Source organism: Chinchilla lanigera, unplaced genomic scaffold (assembly GCF_000276665.1).
Source record: "Chinchilla lanigera isolate Chin_1 unplaced genomic scaffold, ChiLan1.0 scaffold00431, whole genome shotgun sequence".
NCBI classification, from domain to species: domain Eukaryota; kingdom Metazoa; phylum Chordata; class Mammalia; order Rodentia; family Chinchillidae; genus Chinchilla; species Chinchilla lanigera.
The window spans coordinates 1-15,376 of NW_004955832.1; the positions used below are offsets into that span (position 1 = coordinate 1).

A 15,376-nucleotide genomic window follows, 5' to 3' on the forward strand; every position below is an offset into this window, starting at 1 on the left:
AAAAAAAAAAAAAAAAAAAAAAAAAAAAAATTCAACTAGATAGGAAGAATATGTTTAAGAGATCCATTGTATAAATAGTGACTATAGTTAGTAGTCATATATTATATTCTTGAAAATTGCCAAGAGAATAGTTTTTAAGAGTTTTCATTACAAAAAATAAGTATGTGAGTGGTGCATATGTTAATTAGCATAGTGTAGCCATTCTACAATATGTACATATTTCAAACAGCACATCCATGATAAATATATGCAATGGTTCGTCAATTTAAAAATTTTAAATGATTTTAACCATAAAAATTAAAATACATAAAATGAAATAAAATGGGCACATCATGTGTAAATTATAGCTCAATAAACTAAATTAAGAGGCACGATGATTAATTTTATATGTCAACTTGGCTAAACCCAAGTACCCAAACATTTGGTTAAACATTATTCTAGATATTTCTGGGGAGGTAGTTATTAGATGAGATTAACATTTTAATCAATAAATTTTGAATAAAGCACATTGCCTTTCATAATGCACCCAGGTCTTATCAAGTCAGTTGAATGCCTTAAGAGAAAAAGATTTGACTTTCTCTAGAGAAGATGTAATTCTGCAAGCTGATTGTCTTTGAACTTGCACTGCAGCTCTTCCTGCTGACTGGCCTATCCTGCAGACTTTGGGCTTCCTACTTGCCAGCACAATCATTCCTTAAATTAAGACCTCATTCTCCATCTCTTGCTCTCTCACTCACTCTCCCCTATTTTTCTGTAAAACCCTGATTGAGAACTCTTCCCAGTGATTCTTACGGCCTTGTTGGAGATAGAAGACCAACATGGCCACAGAATCAACACAAGAACGAGTCTGAAATCTCTCCTCATTTCTCACCTCAGGTTTCTCTGCCTGCAAGATCAATCTTTGGTGAATGATTCAGAATTATTGGGGGATTTGGGGTTTATGGAGAATACTGAGTTCTTTTGATTCAGTTAAAAGATGCTGTCAGAATGCACGGTCTGACTTCTGACTCGTTTGCAGATTCACTCAAAGTGGTTCTTGAGCTTGTCTCTTAACTGTCATCAACAAGTTAACCCTTCCAGACTTGATTTGTGCAATACTCTATTTTTAGGCCTTTGCAGAAATATGTTCCCTTTGTCTCTGTGACAGGCCCCCCATGGGGAGAACCAGGTGGTATAAATATGTCCAGAGAAGCCTGAAGTTTTCTCACCTTTCTGCTTTGATTTTACTGAGCTCTGGCAACCCTAATTGATGTAATACTTCTGTCTCCTTGGGAAAGTTTGCTGTGTCCTGTTTTACAGATCGCTTCTGCAATTGGTTTTTCATCCACTTCTAATTTGTATAATCTTTATAGTAGTAATTTTTGATTCTTTATAACATAAGTGTTCCTGATTCCAAGGCATTTATACAAACACTGTTGGCAAATGAGATTCGTTTTGGTAACCCCACTTTTATTCTGACATTAAAATTTTATGTGGTAAGTATTCTTGTTTCAGAGAAAAATCTCTCTGGTTTCAGAGAGAAATGTTTGGTGTGTCACCAAACATTTAGTTAACAAAGGATTTTGCTGGGAATCTGTATGCTGAAAAATTCAATAGGACTCTAAGGGTACAAAGAGCCAAAAAAACTTGAGTGTTTGTCCCATATTGATAACTACTGCGGTTTTGCTTATGGACATGTACCAACTTGGCAGGTTTAATTACATTTGTATTGTAGTCAATGCTGCCTCTTAAAAATATGCTTTATCTCCCCAGGGCAAATCATACCCCTTCAAGGGCCCATTCCCACCTGTATGGAATCCAATTACCTACCTAGACCATAATAACCTTTGGAGGACAATGGATGATATGGGGCAAGAGGTAAATTACCTAAAGTGTCTTTGACTGCATTGATATTTTTCATAATAAGTTTAATCCTTAAGAAAAAGAAAGTGCAATGTATCCCTCACCTCCTGTGCCTAGCCTGTTGCTGAGTGCATAGTAGCAATCAGTAAAAATCTGTGAAGCAAATGGATGAATGAACCTGTTTCTCACTTCTAAAGAAATGAGGTGTCAGAGAGCCTGCCATTGTAAACTATTGGTGAGCGAGGAGAAGTCTGTGCATCACTCAGTCTTCCTGGGGTGATGTTTCTAATTTAGAAACTCTTTAGGACACAACAACACAAGACATCCGGGTCTTTGATTCTCCACCATGTCCAAACCCGCAGCCCACACATGTGAAGTTTAAGTGAAAACTTCTATTTAGAAGTGACTTGGTACAGCTGTCTAAGCATTGTTAAGGAGTTATATTTGTGAATATTCTGTGTAAGTTAGCAACTTTAGTGAGGTTGTGCCTCTTTCTCCATGGTTTCACTTTCCAGTTTCAGTTACTCATTGTCAATAGCAGTTAGAAAGTGCTAAATAGAAAAATTACAGAAATAAACAGACCACAGTCACATAACTTTTATTACAGTATATATCTAAATTATTCTATTTTATTATTGTTGTTAATCTCTTACTGTGATCAAGTTTTGAATAAAACTTAATTGTAAGTATGCATGTATGCGGAAAACATTATGTATGTAGAGTTCAGTATCATCTATATTTTGAGGCATCTACTTGGGATCTTGAGTGGGTTAGGGAGAACTACTGCAATCCACATTTGGAAGAGGCTATTTATAACACACCTCCATTTATTGTGCAGGAAGTGTTACTGTAAATGAAGTATGGATCGGGTGGTACAGATCTATAACAGCAAAGCTACACAGACAACGTTGTTTATGAGGTGAAAGATACTATGGGGGGAGTTTGAAAACACATTTTTTCTTGTTTAAGTCAGAGAATTTCAAATAATGCTTGGATGGTTATTGAACATGGAAATTACCTTTGTCTTTCACCTTCGACTCTTGATCTGCATTTAGATCCCCAGTGATGCCCCATGGAAGGCCCCCCTTGCGGAAGAGTGGGACCACATGACCATGAAGGAGCTGCTGAACAAGATCTGCTGGACTAGGTAAGACCCACCATGGGGCACAGGCGTTTACTGTGACCATCTTTTAGGTTTATTTAGCGGTAGCATTTATCGGGGATGGGCTCTGTGTCTCAAGTCACACCACTTGCCAAGTGAAATGTTGAAAAATATTGGAACCAGGTGCCAGTCTAAAGACAGCTATGCATCCAGCTTATTTCTTTGAAAGAGTCTTGTGTCATAAAGATGGTATTGTTATCAGCCACTCAGATTCATATGTTCAGGTCCACTGCTCACTGCTGACCAAGCCAAATGAGGCCAGTTTGGTGAAAAGGAAAAAGGCTTTATTCAAAGCTAGCTCTAAGGAGGTAGAGGGACCTCATTTGCCTCAAATCACCATCTCCCCGTGTGCAGATGTGCAAGGGTCTCTTACAGCAAAGAACAGAAGAGAGGGAATGCAATGAGATAATATACATCCCAAGCTCGCTTCATCTCTCCTGTACCCCGACCTTTTGGAGCCAACATTTGCCTATTCTGTTTATGTAGGCTGGGGGAGGGGCTTTGTTTATGCCCTTAGCACGAGGAAGTTTGGCAAAGCAGAACTTGTGGCTCCAGCATCTGCATATTCCGTCCATTCCTCTGGGCTGAGGAGAGGGGGAGATGGCATTTATGCTCTAGACTTAAGGCAGGTCTGGAGAAGCTACTTGTCTCTAAAGGCCTTTAAAGTTCCCTTTTATCTTGCTGGTTTCAGTATTACCCCATAAAGTCCTCAGAACAGACCAGAATGGGCTACCTCCTTTCTCTAGAGCAGTGTAAAGGCCATCAGTACAAAGATCTCATTTATCAAGTTGTCACTGTAGGGATATTTTTGTACTCCTCACTGGTGGTCAACTGCAGAGATGATTATCTTATGCATTTGGGACACCTTTTGTGATGTGCAACTCTTTAAGGATTTGAATGGAAGCTTCTAGGTATTTCACAACTCTACAGGAAAACATGTGACTGGACCTACAGCTGCCCTTTAATGGAAAACCTGTAGTGTTGAAAGCAACACTGTAGTGTTGAAAGCAACAATTTATGAGTCAAATTGAAATTCTTGTTAGTGGCACTGGAACCTCTATGCAAATTGTGGAGGCCTTTTAGACAGATGACACGAAAAGTCCTCACTGCTCTTGGTTAGCAGGGAAAGTGGAAAGGATTGTGGGGGGTTCCAGTTCAAGCACATGATGAGTTTGTGGTTTACAAAAAAGAGAGAAATGGAAGGCAAATCTAAGGAGACTGACCATTTATGCTAAACAGCAGTAGTTGAAGCCAGGTGTGGTGGCACACTCCTGCAATCTCAATATTCTGGGAGGTTAAGGCAGGAGGATCCCAAGTTTTAGCCCAGCCTGGACAACTTAGGAATTTAGCATAACCCTGTCTCAGAATTTTAAATCAATTGTTTTGAAAGACTGGGGATGTAGCTCAGCGTGAAGATCCTGGGTTCAATCCTTACTACCACAAAAATCAAATCAAAACAAAACAAAAAGCAGTAGTTGCAAATATGTTTGGTTCTGGGGTTGATGTCATCATTCTCAAAGTACTGGAGAGACAAGTAGGACACTGAAAATTAACCATGGAAACATTTTTAGGTATATCTAAATCTATGATGTAGAAATAACTAAAAGATATGAAATTACATACTTGTTGATATAAAAATTCAGCTTCTAAGAATTACGCTTAGAACTCAGCTTTCAAAGGAGAATAAAAATGAGGGTTGCAGCCCATAGGGATGGAGAGAGACAAAGGCAATTTCAAGCAACACTTTTAAAAGGAAAAAGAAAAAGATCCAGTAGTAAAAGACTTGCTAAGTAAATTATAGGTTATCTCAATGATGGAATACTCTAGAATCATTTAAAATCATGTTGTAGAGGAATATTTAATGACTTGAGAAATAATAATGTTAAGCACATAGGAAAGAGGACAAACTATCATGAAATATGTACAGTGGCACATTTAATTTCATTCCTAAAAATAAAGCTGTTTTCTATGCACTGTAAAAACAGTGGCAATCTATCAAAATGTTTCTAACATTTAATATTACAATGTAAACATTTATGTTAAAATAGTTTAGAAGCATTAAATCATTGAAAAGTCTTCGCCAAACATCATATTTCATAGTTGTGGAATATTCCATGGAAAGTGAATACCATAATATATGTGTCCATCATTCTGTTGGTCATCTTGGTTACTTCTGCTTTTTCATTATTGTCATTATTATTGTATAAAACTCTGTAATAAACATCATCATATTTCTCCTATGTCTTCAGGTTTTGAAAGCAACCCACTCTGGAATAGTAAAATCATTTTATGTTACAAAATCAATGCCTATTATGAATTGCATCCTTTTAAACCCTTATGTCATGTTATTTAACACTTTTTACAGGAATGTAGTTTGTAATGTAACTTATTTTGATTGTAATCAAATTGTATTTATTTATAATTCTATACTATAGTTTCTCAGACTGCAGTGAGTATACAGTTACCTGCATTTGTTTTATAACTTCTTTTATGAAAAGCTTTTCATGAATTTAGTTTGACTTTTTTTCCCCAGAGAGTTGCTAAGCTCCCAGAAGTTAGAGCCAACTGTATTTGGGATCATAGAGATCTGAAATTTTCTAACCCAGCCCTTGGTCTCCTTCTCCACTTAAATACTTTAGGTTGTTCACTAACTAAATGAAGCATTTTGGGAAATTAGGAGTATGCTAACAGAAGGCAATTTTCTAAGCAAGATACACATAGGTTCATTTGCTGGTTTTATGAAAGGCATCCCCAGAATGTCCAACCTATTGTGATTCAAACTAAAAGACAAGTATACATTTAAAGACAAATGTCGATCATTTTTTAGTTGCTGTCATTTTATAAAATGCTCTTCAGAAACACATATTTTAAATGTGATTACAAGTAGGTGATCATTTTTAGAAAACCTGTATGTAGGAAAACGCACATCAAATGAGACTAGTAATTATCTTTTGGAGAAATGCCATATTTCCCCCAAATAAGACTAGGTCTTATATTAATTTTTGCTCCAAAATACTCAGTAGGGCTTAGTTTCAGGGAATGTCTGATATTTCATGTACAACAATCTATATTTACTCATGTACAAAAATCTACATTTATTCAAATACAGTCGTGTCATCTTCTGGAACAACGTGATAACACTGAAAACCTCAAATTCCAGTCTGAATTTCTTGTGACTCCATTTCCTGTAGAACCATCAGCCTCCATCGCTCATGTCCAGCAATAGAGTTCTCCTTAAACAACCACTTCTTGTCTGTGTGCTTGCTCGTAGTGCATTGGCAACACAGCTGTCAGTGATTTTATCCCATGAAGTCTGCACCCAAGACATGACCTCTTGCAGGCTAAGCTTCACAATTTTCCATTAAATCAAGTGTTAATTGACTTATGAGACAGGAGTGGCAGCAAAAATGGTGACAGTTAAGAAGGATGGTCCACACAAAAGTGATGAAAACTTGCCGGCAGTAAAATTCAGAAAACCTTTATTTCACATGAGTACATTAAGTACATCTGTTACAACACACAACATATTGAATTATGAAGACTCATATTGGACACAGCTACATCCATTTGCTATCAAGTGTGCATGTTGTTCATGTGTTGTGGCTGTACTCCAATTGGTCATTTGGCAGTGAGTCTGGAGTTTGTCTGTTTTCATAAGGATTTACCTATCAGCCAAAGCACCCACTTGAGAATTTTAATATTATTATTCAATATATCCATCATGTGTTGCAGTGGATGTGCTAAATGCGTCCGTCTGATTGATAATCTTAATGGGAGCTTATTTTATGAGCATCCTTAAAAATCATGCTAGGGCTATTTTCCAGTTAGGTCTTATTTTGGGGGAAGTACAGTATGAAGTATACTTGTATTGATCAGCTTTTTGTCGTTGTGACCAAATACCTAACATGCACAACATAAAGGAGATTTTTGACTCACAGTTTTGGAGGGTTCAGTATAAGCTGGGCTGGCTCCAGCCATGATGTCTGACACCATGATGAATGGATGTTGGGGAATAAAGCTGGCTATCTCATGACATTTGAGGAGCAGAGAGTGGGGTGAGAGCCAGAGAGGAATTCAACTAATGAACTTATCAGTGTATTAATCCATTGACAAAGGAATACACTCACGATCCAGTCACATTTCTAGGCCTCATTTTCAAGCATTGTTGCATTGTGGATCTAACCCTCAATACATGAGCCTTTGGGGGATGCTTCACATTTAAACCAAAATAACAATACTCATCCTCTCATAGTTTTATATTATGAATTTTCTAAATTTTACCTAATGTGCACATATTTTTATGTAGAAAAATTTACAACATTTACCTTTTAAAATGTCAATAGGGTAAAAATACAAAATATTACATTAGCTTTCTTGACTTTCCATCCCTCAAATATTGTTCAGCTTGCTTCTCTTTTACTGAATCCCCCAGAATAAATCAAATAAATATTAGGAATGGACAAGCTCTCCGGGGAGAATTACAGCTTCCTCCATCCATGGTTTGGCTTTTTGTGATTTTTAGATATCCCTGGTCAACCTCCATCTGAATTTTTTTCATGACTCCTTTAAGAGATGATTATATTCACATAATTTTATTATAGTATTTGTTAAAATTGTTTTATTTTATTATTAGTTATTGTTAATCTTCTATTGTGCCTAATTTATAAGTTAAATTTAATCTTATGTATATGTAGAAAAAACATAATACAAGGTTCAGGATCATTGGGGGGATCCTAGAATATATCTCCTGTGGATTAGGGGGGACAATTGTACTTTCTTTGTGGTTGGGCTACATCCCCAGCCCCTTTTTATTTTGAGATAAGATCTCACAAGATTGCTCAGGCTGAGATTGACCATGCAGTTTTCCTGTCACAGCCTCTCAGGAATACTGGGTTTACAGTTGCAGACCACCACGTTTGGGTGGTATAACTGTACTTTAAGATGTCCCTTCATTTCAAACTATGGTTATTTCTTGCCCATGAAATTGGCAACAATAACAATTAGGATCTCAGAAATATTTTTATGTTTAATATTGGCTATCTAGCTGAGCCCACATTACATTTTGGTTATTACACCCTTTACTCATGCCCCCAAACTCAACCATAAAATAAAGAGCAACGGAAATAAAATGTTGGCAAATAGCAAAATATATCTTTTACCCTGAAGTAATATTTTTAAACCAATGTCTGGATAGTTGCTTTAGATAGATACCACAAATTGCCTCTGAAATTTTCAACCCTTCAGTTATCATGGGAAATCTTACAAAACTAACTCAAAGCTGCTTCAAAGTAAATGTGACACCGTTTTTCAGGCTGTAATGATGGGAGCTATTAGAAAAGTGCTGTTGGGTTGTGAGGACTGAAGGCATTGTCGATAACTTGTCTATGTGTTAGGCAAGCTCCTACAAACTTTCAGGGTCAAGATACACCAGGGTAATGAGGTGTCCTTTAGCACATATTTGCACTAGCAAGGTCATCAGCTGACTAATTATAAAGCATTTTGAGTTTTGAGTCAGATATGATCTAGTTTGAAGTTGTACCATTGTAACTATGTATTATGGAACTCTCTGAGATTCAATTCTTTGGCTGGTGAACTGGGGAAAAATGATGGCTATTTTATAGGATTCTTACAGCAATTGAACAAGATAATGAATTTAAAGACCTTGGAATATAGAAAGAATTCAGCAGATGAAAGACAGTAGCACTTATCCTATCCATTATCATCATTACCACATAGCAAATTCTGCCTTAAGTGTAACTGAATTAACAACATGCAAATTTTACATCAAAGTCAAAAGGGAAATTGATCTTTATTAAAAATATTCTAGAGTGCACATTACTATGGTAAATTTTAGGGTATGCTACATATTACCGAGTTCTTGGAATTGTGTGAGATTGTTGTGCTTCTTAATAAGATATGACCTTTAGCTATTTACCGTCTAAGACCCAACCAAAAATGAACTCATCTATGCTTGATTTATCATTTTTCTCCTCATCCATCCTTTGGGTTTGTCATCTCTTAGGAAGTAAAATAACAAAATATATTGTGACTAAGTTTGTGCTTGGTATAGCACTGTAATGGTTAATACATTGTGTCATCTTGAGAAGTTTAGAAGTTTAACTAAGTGACTCAGCCAGGAGCCAGGGTCCTTACTTTGTAAGCACCCTCATCCTGTACAAGAGGAGGGCACGGAGATGCTGTGAGTGCTACACCCAGCCTAGAGGGCGGGGTAGCCTGCTTACAATATAAAGGAGGAAAAGAGGCTTGTTCTTCCCCCCTTTTTGCTCTTGGTGTTTTTGCTGTCTTCTCCTGCTGTGAACTATTGCCCTCTGCCATTTGCCACCCTGTCTTGGAGCCAGCTGATTATGGACTGAAACTTCCACAAACTGTGAGCTAAATAAAACTTTCCTTCCTTAATTTTAGGTGTCAGGTATTTTGTCTCAGCAATGAGAGAAAAATAACTAAGACAAGCACCTAATATATCTTTTGTACATTATGAATGCTTTAAAAAGGCTTAATTGATATGTCTTAGCATTCATTCATTTGATCATTCAACAGGTAACTCTTGGGTGCTTACAAAATGCTAGGCACTATTTTGTTATAGGGGACACTACAGTGAATGAGAAACATAAGGCTTGTGTTCTTATAGGTGGATATTCTAGTGGGAAAGACAATAATAAAAATAAATAAATTTCCAGACATAGTGCTGTATGTCTATAACCCCAGCTACATGGGAGGCTGACATAGGGAGATCACAAGTTCAAGACCAGCCTGGGCAAGTTAGGGAAATCTTGTCTCAAAATTTAAAAATAAAAAGGGTTGGGGCCCATATCTATCACAATGAACTAAAATAAAAATGGATAAAAAACCTAAATATTAAAATAGAAACACTAAATCTTCAGAAAGAGAAAATAAGTAGAGCTCTTGAAGACATAGGTGTAGGCAGAGACTTCATGAACAAAACCCATATTACACGAGAAATACTACAAAGAATCAATAGCTGGGATCTCATTTCATTAAAGTTTTTGCACAGCAAAAGAAATCACCAACAGAGTGAAAGTCTTTTAGATAGAATGGGAAAAAATTTAACCAGCTGCTCCTCAGACAAAGGGCTACTATCTAGAACATATAAAGGACTGGAAAAAAATCAGACCCCCAAATTCAAAGACCCAAAAATGGGCATCTGAGATGAATACATACTTCTCAGATGAATTATAAATCAAAAATAAATATATGAAAAACGTTGAACATCACTGATCATCTGAGAGATGCAAATTAAAACAGCACTGAAATTCCATCTCACTCCAGACAGAATGGCTATTATAAAAAAAATGACCAAAAACAGATGCTGATGGAACTATAGGGAAAAAGGAACCCCTTTCCACTGTTGGTATGAGTGTAGACTGGTGCAACCATTGTGGAAAGCAGTGTGGAGGTGCCTCAGAAAACTAGGATTAGAGCGCCCATTTCACCCAGCTCTTCCCCTTCTTGGTATTTTCCCCAAAGAAATGATATCATCATATCACAGCAATACATGAACCCATGTTTGTAGCGGCACAGTTTGTAATAGCTAAATCTTGGAAGTGACCTAAATGCCCATTAAACCGATGAATAGATAAAAAGATTTTCTTTAATATAATGGAGTACTACTCCACCATAAAGAAGGATAAACTTGAGACATTTATTGCTAAATGGATGGACCTTGAGACCATACTCTTAACTGAAATAAATTGGACACATATGTGTAAATATCGCAGTCTCACTGGTATGCAAAACTGAAAGCATAAATAAGAACCAAATTGTACAAGAGATGGTGAAATGGGAAGAAATTATTCAAAAAGAAAGGGGAACAGGGGTAGGGGGAAAGGAAGGGAAAAGAAAAGAAAGGATAAAATGGAAACAAAGGTTTGTGGATAAGGAGAGGAAGAGAGGTTAAAGGAAGGGGAGGGGAATGGGAGGAGAAAGAAGAAATCAAGGTATACCATGCACAGGTACAGATTCCCTATGGTGAATGTGATCATCGTATAAACCTAATTTGTACCAATAAACTTAATTTTAAAAAGTTGGGGATGTTGCTCAGAATCAAAGCATCCCCAGATTCACTCCACAGTAACTAAAAGAAAACCCCACAATAATGAAGATAATTTCAGACATTGAAAAAACTTCTAAAGATACCATACAATGGTAAGATGACAGAACGCTAGGGTGCTGTGAGTACAGATGCTAGTGCACGTTTTCCTAGACGGATGAGTGCATCTTTCTGGGGAAATTTTCGAATAAGTGGGAGGGGCTACAGGATGAGGTAGGAAAGGCATGCATCGGCTACAGTACTTAGGGTTGGGAAGCCATGGGAAAAGATCTGAATATTATCCTGCTTTTGATGGGATGGCAGTGGAGGGTTTTAAGCAAGAGAATAACGTGACAGGGTTGTGAAAGAGCATCACGATGGTGAGGGAGGTAAACATCATCTGTCGTTTAGTGTAATCAGTAGATTCTAGGTAAGGATGAGTGGAGGCAGAGAGACCAGCCCACAGGAAGTAATTGTGATGCTTCTGGCAAGAGATGATACTAAATCTGTGGTGATGAAGGCAGAGTAATGTGATGAGAGATGACTGGACTTTCTGATGGATTGGATGGGAGAATAGTGATGGAGAGAGAGAGAGAAATTCAACTTGATTTTTAAGTGTTGGCTTTAGCCACTTAGTGAATGACTATGCCCTTTACTGAGATGGGATCCCTGAAAGAGCAGCAGGTGTGTGGGAACAAATCAGCATAGCACAGAGGATGGAACAGAGCCGATTCTTACCGAGGCGTTTTGTTTAGTGGGGAAGTAAACCTCACAGTCTCCAAATCTCTGTTGTCGTGTTTTGTAACAGACTCTAGCGAGTCAAATTGTGCTAAAGATTTCTTGCATTCGCCAACTTTGCTCTTGTTTCTTCTTGAGCAGCTCTGCAAAGCAGCTTGGCACTCTTTTTGTAAACCTGTGTGTCACTGCCGAGACTCATGAGGTTTCTGCTCTCTGGTTCCTGTGGTACGTGAAGCAGTGTGGGGGCACGACCAGAATCATCTCAACAACCAGTGGAGGCCAGGTACCAACTCACGGCCCTCACTCTATCTATTAACTTAGCACCTAGTCCCAGCACTGCATAAGGCCCAGTGCTAGACATAGCTGCAAATTACTTTCTTCTCCTTCTCTGCTCTCTCTCCCTTTCCTCTCTCTCCTCCCTTTCTTCTTCTTTCTCTCCATCTCCTTCCCGGACCTATTTGACACTGCCTTTAAAAAAATTAATCTAACTAAAAGTTGAAGAAGAGACAGCTCAAGCATGTGCACAAGCAGGTAGAATGTCTGTGTGCTAGGGGGTGTCTGGAAGTGGGGCTCCAGGCAGGTGGGTTCAGTGAGGTGAACTGGCCACAGTGGCTGTAGAACAGCAGGTACCTGGCCCAAGATGAGATGGGACAAGAGGATTTTGGCTTAGAGAAGGGTGGTACAGAGGTGTGGAGGTTCTGAGACTGTGTCACAAAGACAAGGCTTAGCTCTGGAGAGCATAGCCTTGGAAGTGACTTAGAAAACCTGTCATTTTGTCCAGAGTCAGCAGACCTTAGTGTGAAAGCAATAGTGATAGTTATGGCTTACAGTAGTAAAAGGAAATGTTGTATATCTCAGAGTAAAGAGAAGAGGGGAGAACTAAACACTTAGGCATTTAATGCCCATTCCTGTGTTTCTCCTGTGTCTTATTTTTCTTGTTGCTGAGACAAAATACCCAGCACCTAAAGCTAGAGGGAGAAAGGTTTATTTAGCACACAATTTGTAGAGGTTTCAGTCTATAGTTGGCTGGCTCCAAGGCAGGGTGGCACATGGCAGAGGGGCATCGCGGAGGAGAAACAGTTCATTGCATGCAGAAGACAACAAAAGCAACAAAGGATGACCACAGATCTTTCTGTCGCTTATATCTTATCCATTTTTCCTTGATCCCATCCTTAATCCTAGTGTCCTTGATCCTAGCATTGCACCATGAATCAATCGCAGTATCACACACTCTAGATCCAGTACCACACACTCTAGACCCAGTACCCCCTTAAAAACCCCCACTTATGACTTCATGAGGCTTTGGGGGTCATCTAGACATAAACCATAACACCTACCCATCTTTTTTCTTTCCAGGAAAGGAAATTTGTGGGCGGATCTGGTCAAGTGAGTGAGCGGATAATGAATCTCCTTGGGGACCGAGTGAAACTAGAGAGGCCTGTGATCCACATTGACCAAACAGGAGAAAGTGTCCTTGTGGAGACTCTAAACCATGAAATGTATGAGGTAACCAAGGCCCCTAACCTGTGGGAAAGAGCCTACAGTGCTACAGGTGACCAAAGCCTAAATAAAGCCAAGAATAGCCCAGACTTTACAGATAATTCCTTGACAAGATGCTACCTCTATTTTAAAGAAAGGAAAATAGAACCAGGATATTGGGGGGGGTGGTTAGAAAACATGATTGATCAACTTTGTATTGGGCTCTTAGAATAATTAAAAAGCAAAAAAAAGTTTATTTGATAAATATCAAATATACCTACTTGTCTGGCATTATTCTAAGAGTTGAGAATTCAGTAGTAACTAAGACCAATGCAATTCCATGCTCATGAGGTTTACATTTTAGTGGGGGATAAAGGCCATAATCACAGCTGGGTGTGGTAGCACACACCTACAACTCCAACACTCCAGAAGGCTGATGCAGGAGGATTGCCAGTCCCAGCCCAGCCGGGACAACTTAGTGGCTTAATGAGACCTTGTCTGAAAATTTTTAAAAATGTAAAAATACTGGGAATGTGGCATAGTGCACAGGCCTGGGCTCATTCCTCAATGCTGAAAGAAGTGGCCATAATCAACTATATATTAAAATATAGTCTTTCAAATAGTGTGGAGAAAATCAAGCAGCAAAGGGAGAGGGTGTATCAGAATGGGTGGGAATATTGATCACATAAATTTAAATAAAGTCATCACGGGAGGCCTTGCTGAGGTGATATATGAGTGTAGAACTGACTGAGATGAGGGAACCATGTGGCTCTCTGGAAGAAGAGTGTTCCATATAGATGGAATGGCAAATGCCAAGACCCTGGGACATGATCAAGGAACAGCAACAATGTCACAATGGCAGAAGTCAGAGGACCATTTCATGTATGACCTTGGAGGTGAATGTGAGGAACTTGGTTTTGACTCCAAATATGATGACAAGTCATTGGAACTTTGAACTATGGAACAATAATGGTTGCTGTCAATTTTTACAGGATCCTTCTGGGTTTGCTGCTAAGAGATTGAAAGGGAACAAGGGCATGTGAAAGGATAATTGGGGAAAAAAACTAAAACAATAAACCAATAATATTTAATAACATTGCTTTTCTTTCAGGCTAAATATGTGATTAGTGCTATCCCTCCTGCTCTGGGCATGAAGATTCACTTCAAACCTCCTCTGCCCATGATGAGAAACCAGCTGGTCTCCCGTGTGCCTTTGGGGTCAGTCATCAAGTGCATTGTCTATTATAAAGAGCCTTTCTGGAGGAAAATGGGTGAGTATTTTCCTTACATAAAGAGTTTTAGGAGAAGGTCCCAAGAAGCTTGATGTCAAGACATGCATTTGCATGTAACTATTTTTATTAGAATTCTGGCCATGGTACAATACTATCCCAAAGTACAGTTCCTTCAAATAAAATACCCTGGCACAAATTCATGCAATTAACTTTCCTTGGAATATAACCAACTCTTTTTGTAATTTAATATAGAGTTCATTTAATATTCTCACAAGTTGTTGTGCCAAAAGATGATTAGAATTTTCTAATCAATTTTTTTTTTTAAATTTGGCCTTGTAAAGGCATTCACAAAGGGGAGGGGTCCTAAAACTTTCCAGGCTATCTCTTGTTAGTGCCGGGATTCTACCACATTAAATGAAAGTCATTTATTCATTCATATGTAGTCATCAAGTATGCTACTATTGATTGTCTTACCTGGTAAAACAACACATGGGATTCTCACAAAAGTCCTAGATTCTGCAAGATATGAATGTTCTAGATCTACTCTGTTAAATCCACTAGGCACTAGCCACATGTGGACTCTGAACATCAGAAATGTAGCTAGTGACAGTGAAGACTCAAATTTGTTCATTTTATTTAATTTTAATTGCTTTAAATGTGAATGTATATAATCGCATTTGGATAGTAGCTACTGGATATGGCAGCACCATGCTGGAGGCTTAACACATCTACTCCAGTCACATTTACTTTTCTTCAGTGTGGAGACCAAGGTAAGAACACTTGGTCCCTGAGACTGAGGATGAAGGGCAGGATGGGCTGAAATGAAAAGAAAGACTGGAGAAAGGAGAAGACTAT

The 15,376-nt window shown here is 38.3% G+C and overlaps 1 protein-coding gene across 1 annotated transcript; it reads left to right on the forward strand.

The window, feature by feature from the left end:
- Positions 1-1,752: 1,752 nt before the first annotated feature.
- LOC102016221 (amine oxidase [flavin-containing] B-like) lies at positions 1,753-14,560 on the forward strand (the record flags this gene model as incomplete). Its single annotated transcript, XM_005415126.2, is given in 5 exon segments — positions 1,753-1,857; positions 2,898-2,989; positions 11,952-12,093; positions 13,167-13,316; positions 14,401-14,560. Coding segments are annotated over 5 exon segments (649 nt in total), but the record flags the coding sequence as incomplete, so codon positions are not given.
- Positions 14,561-15,376: the final 816 nt, after the last annotated feature.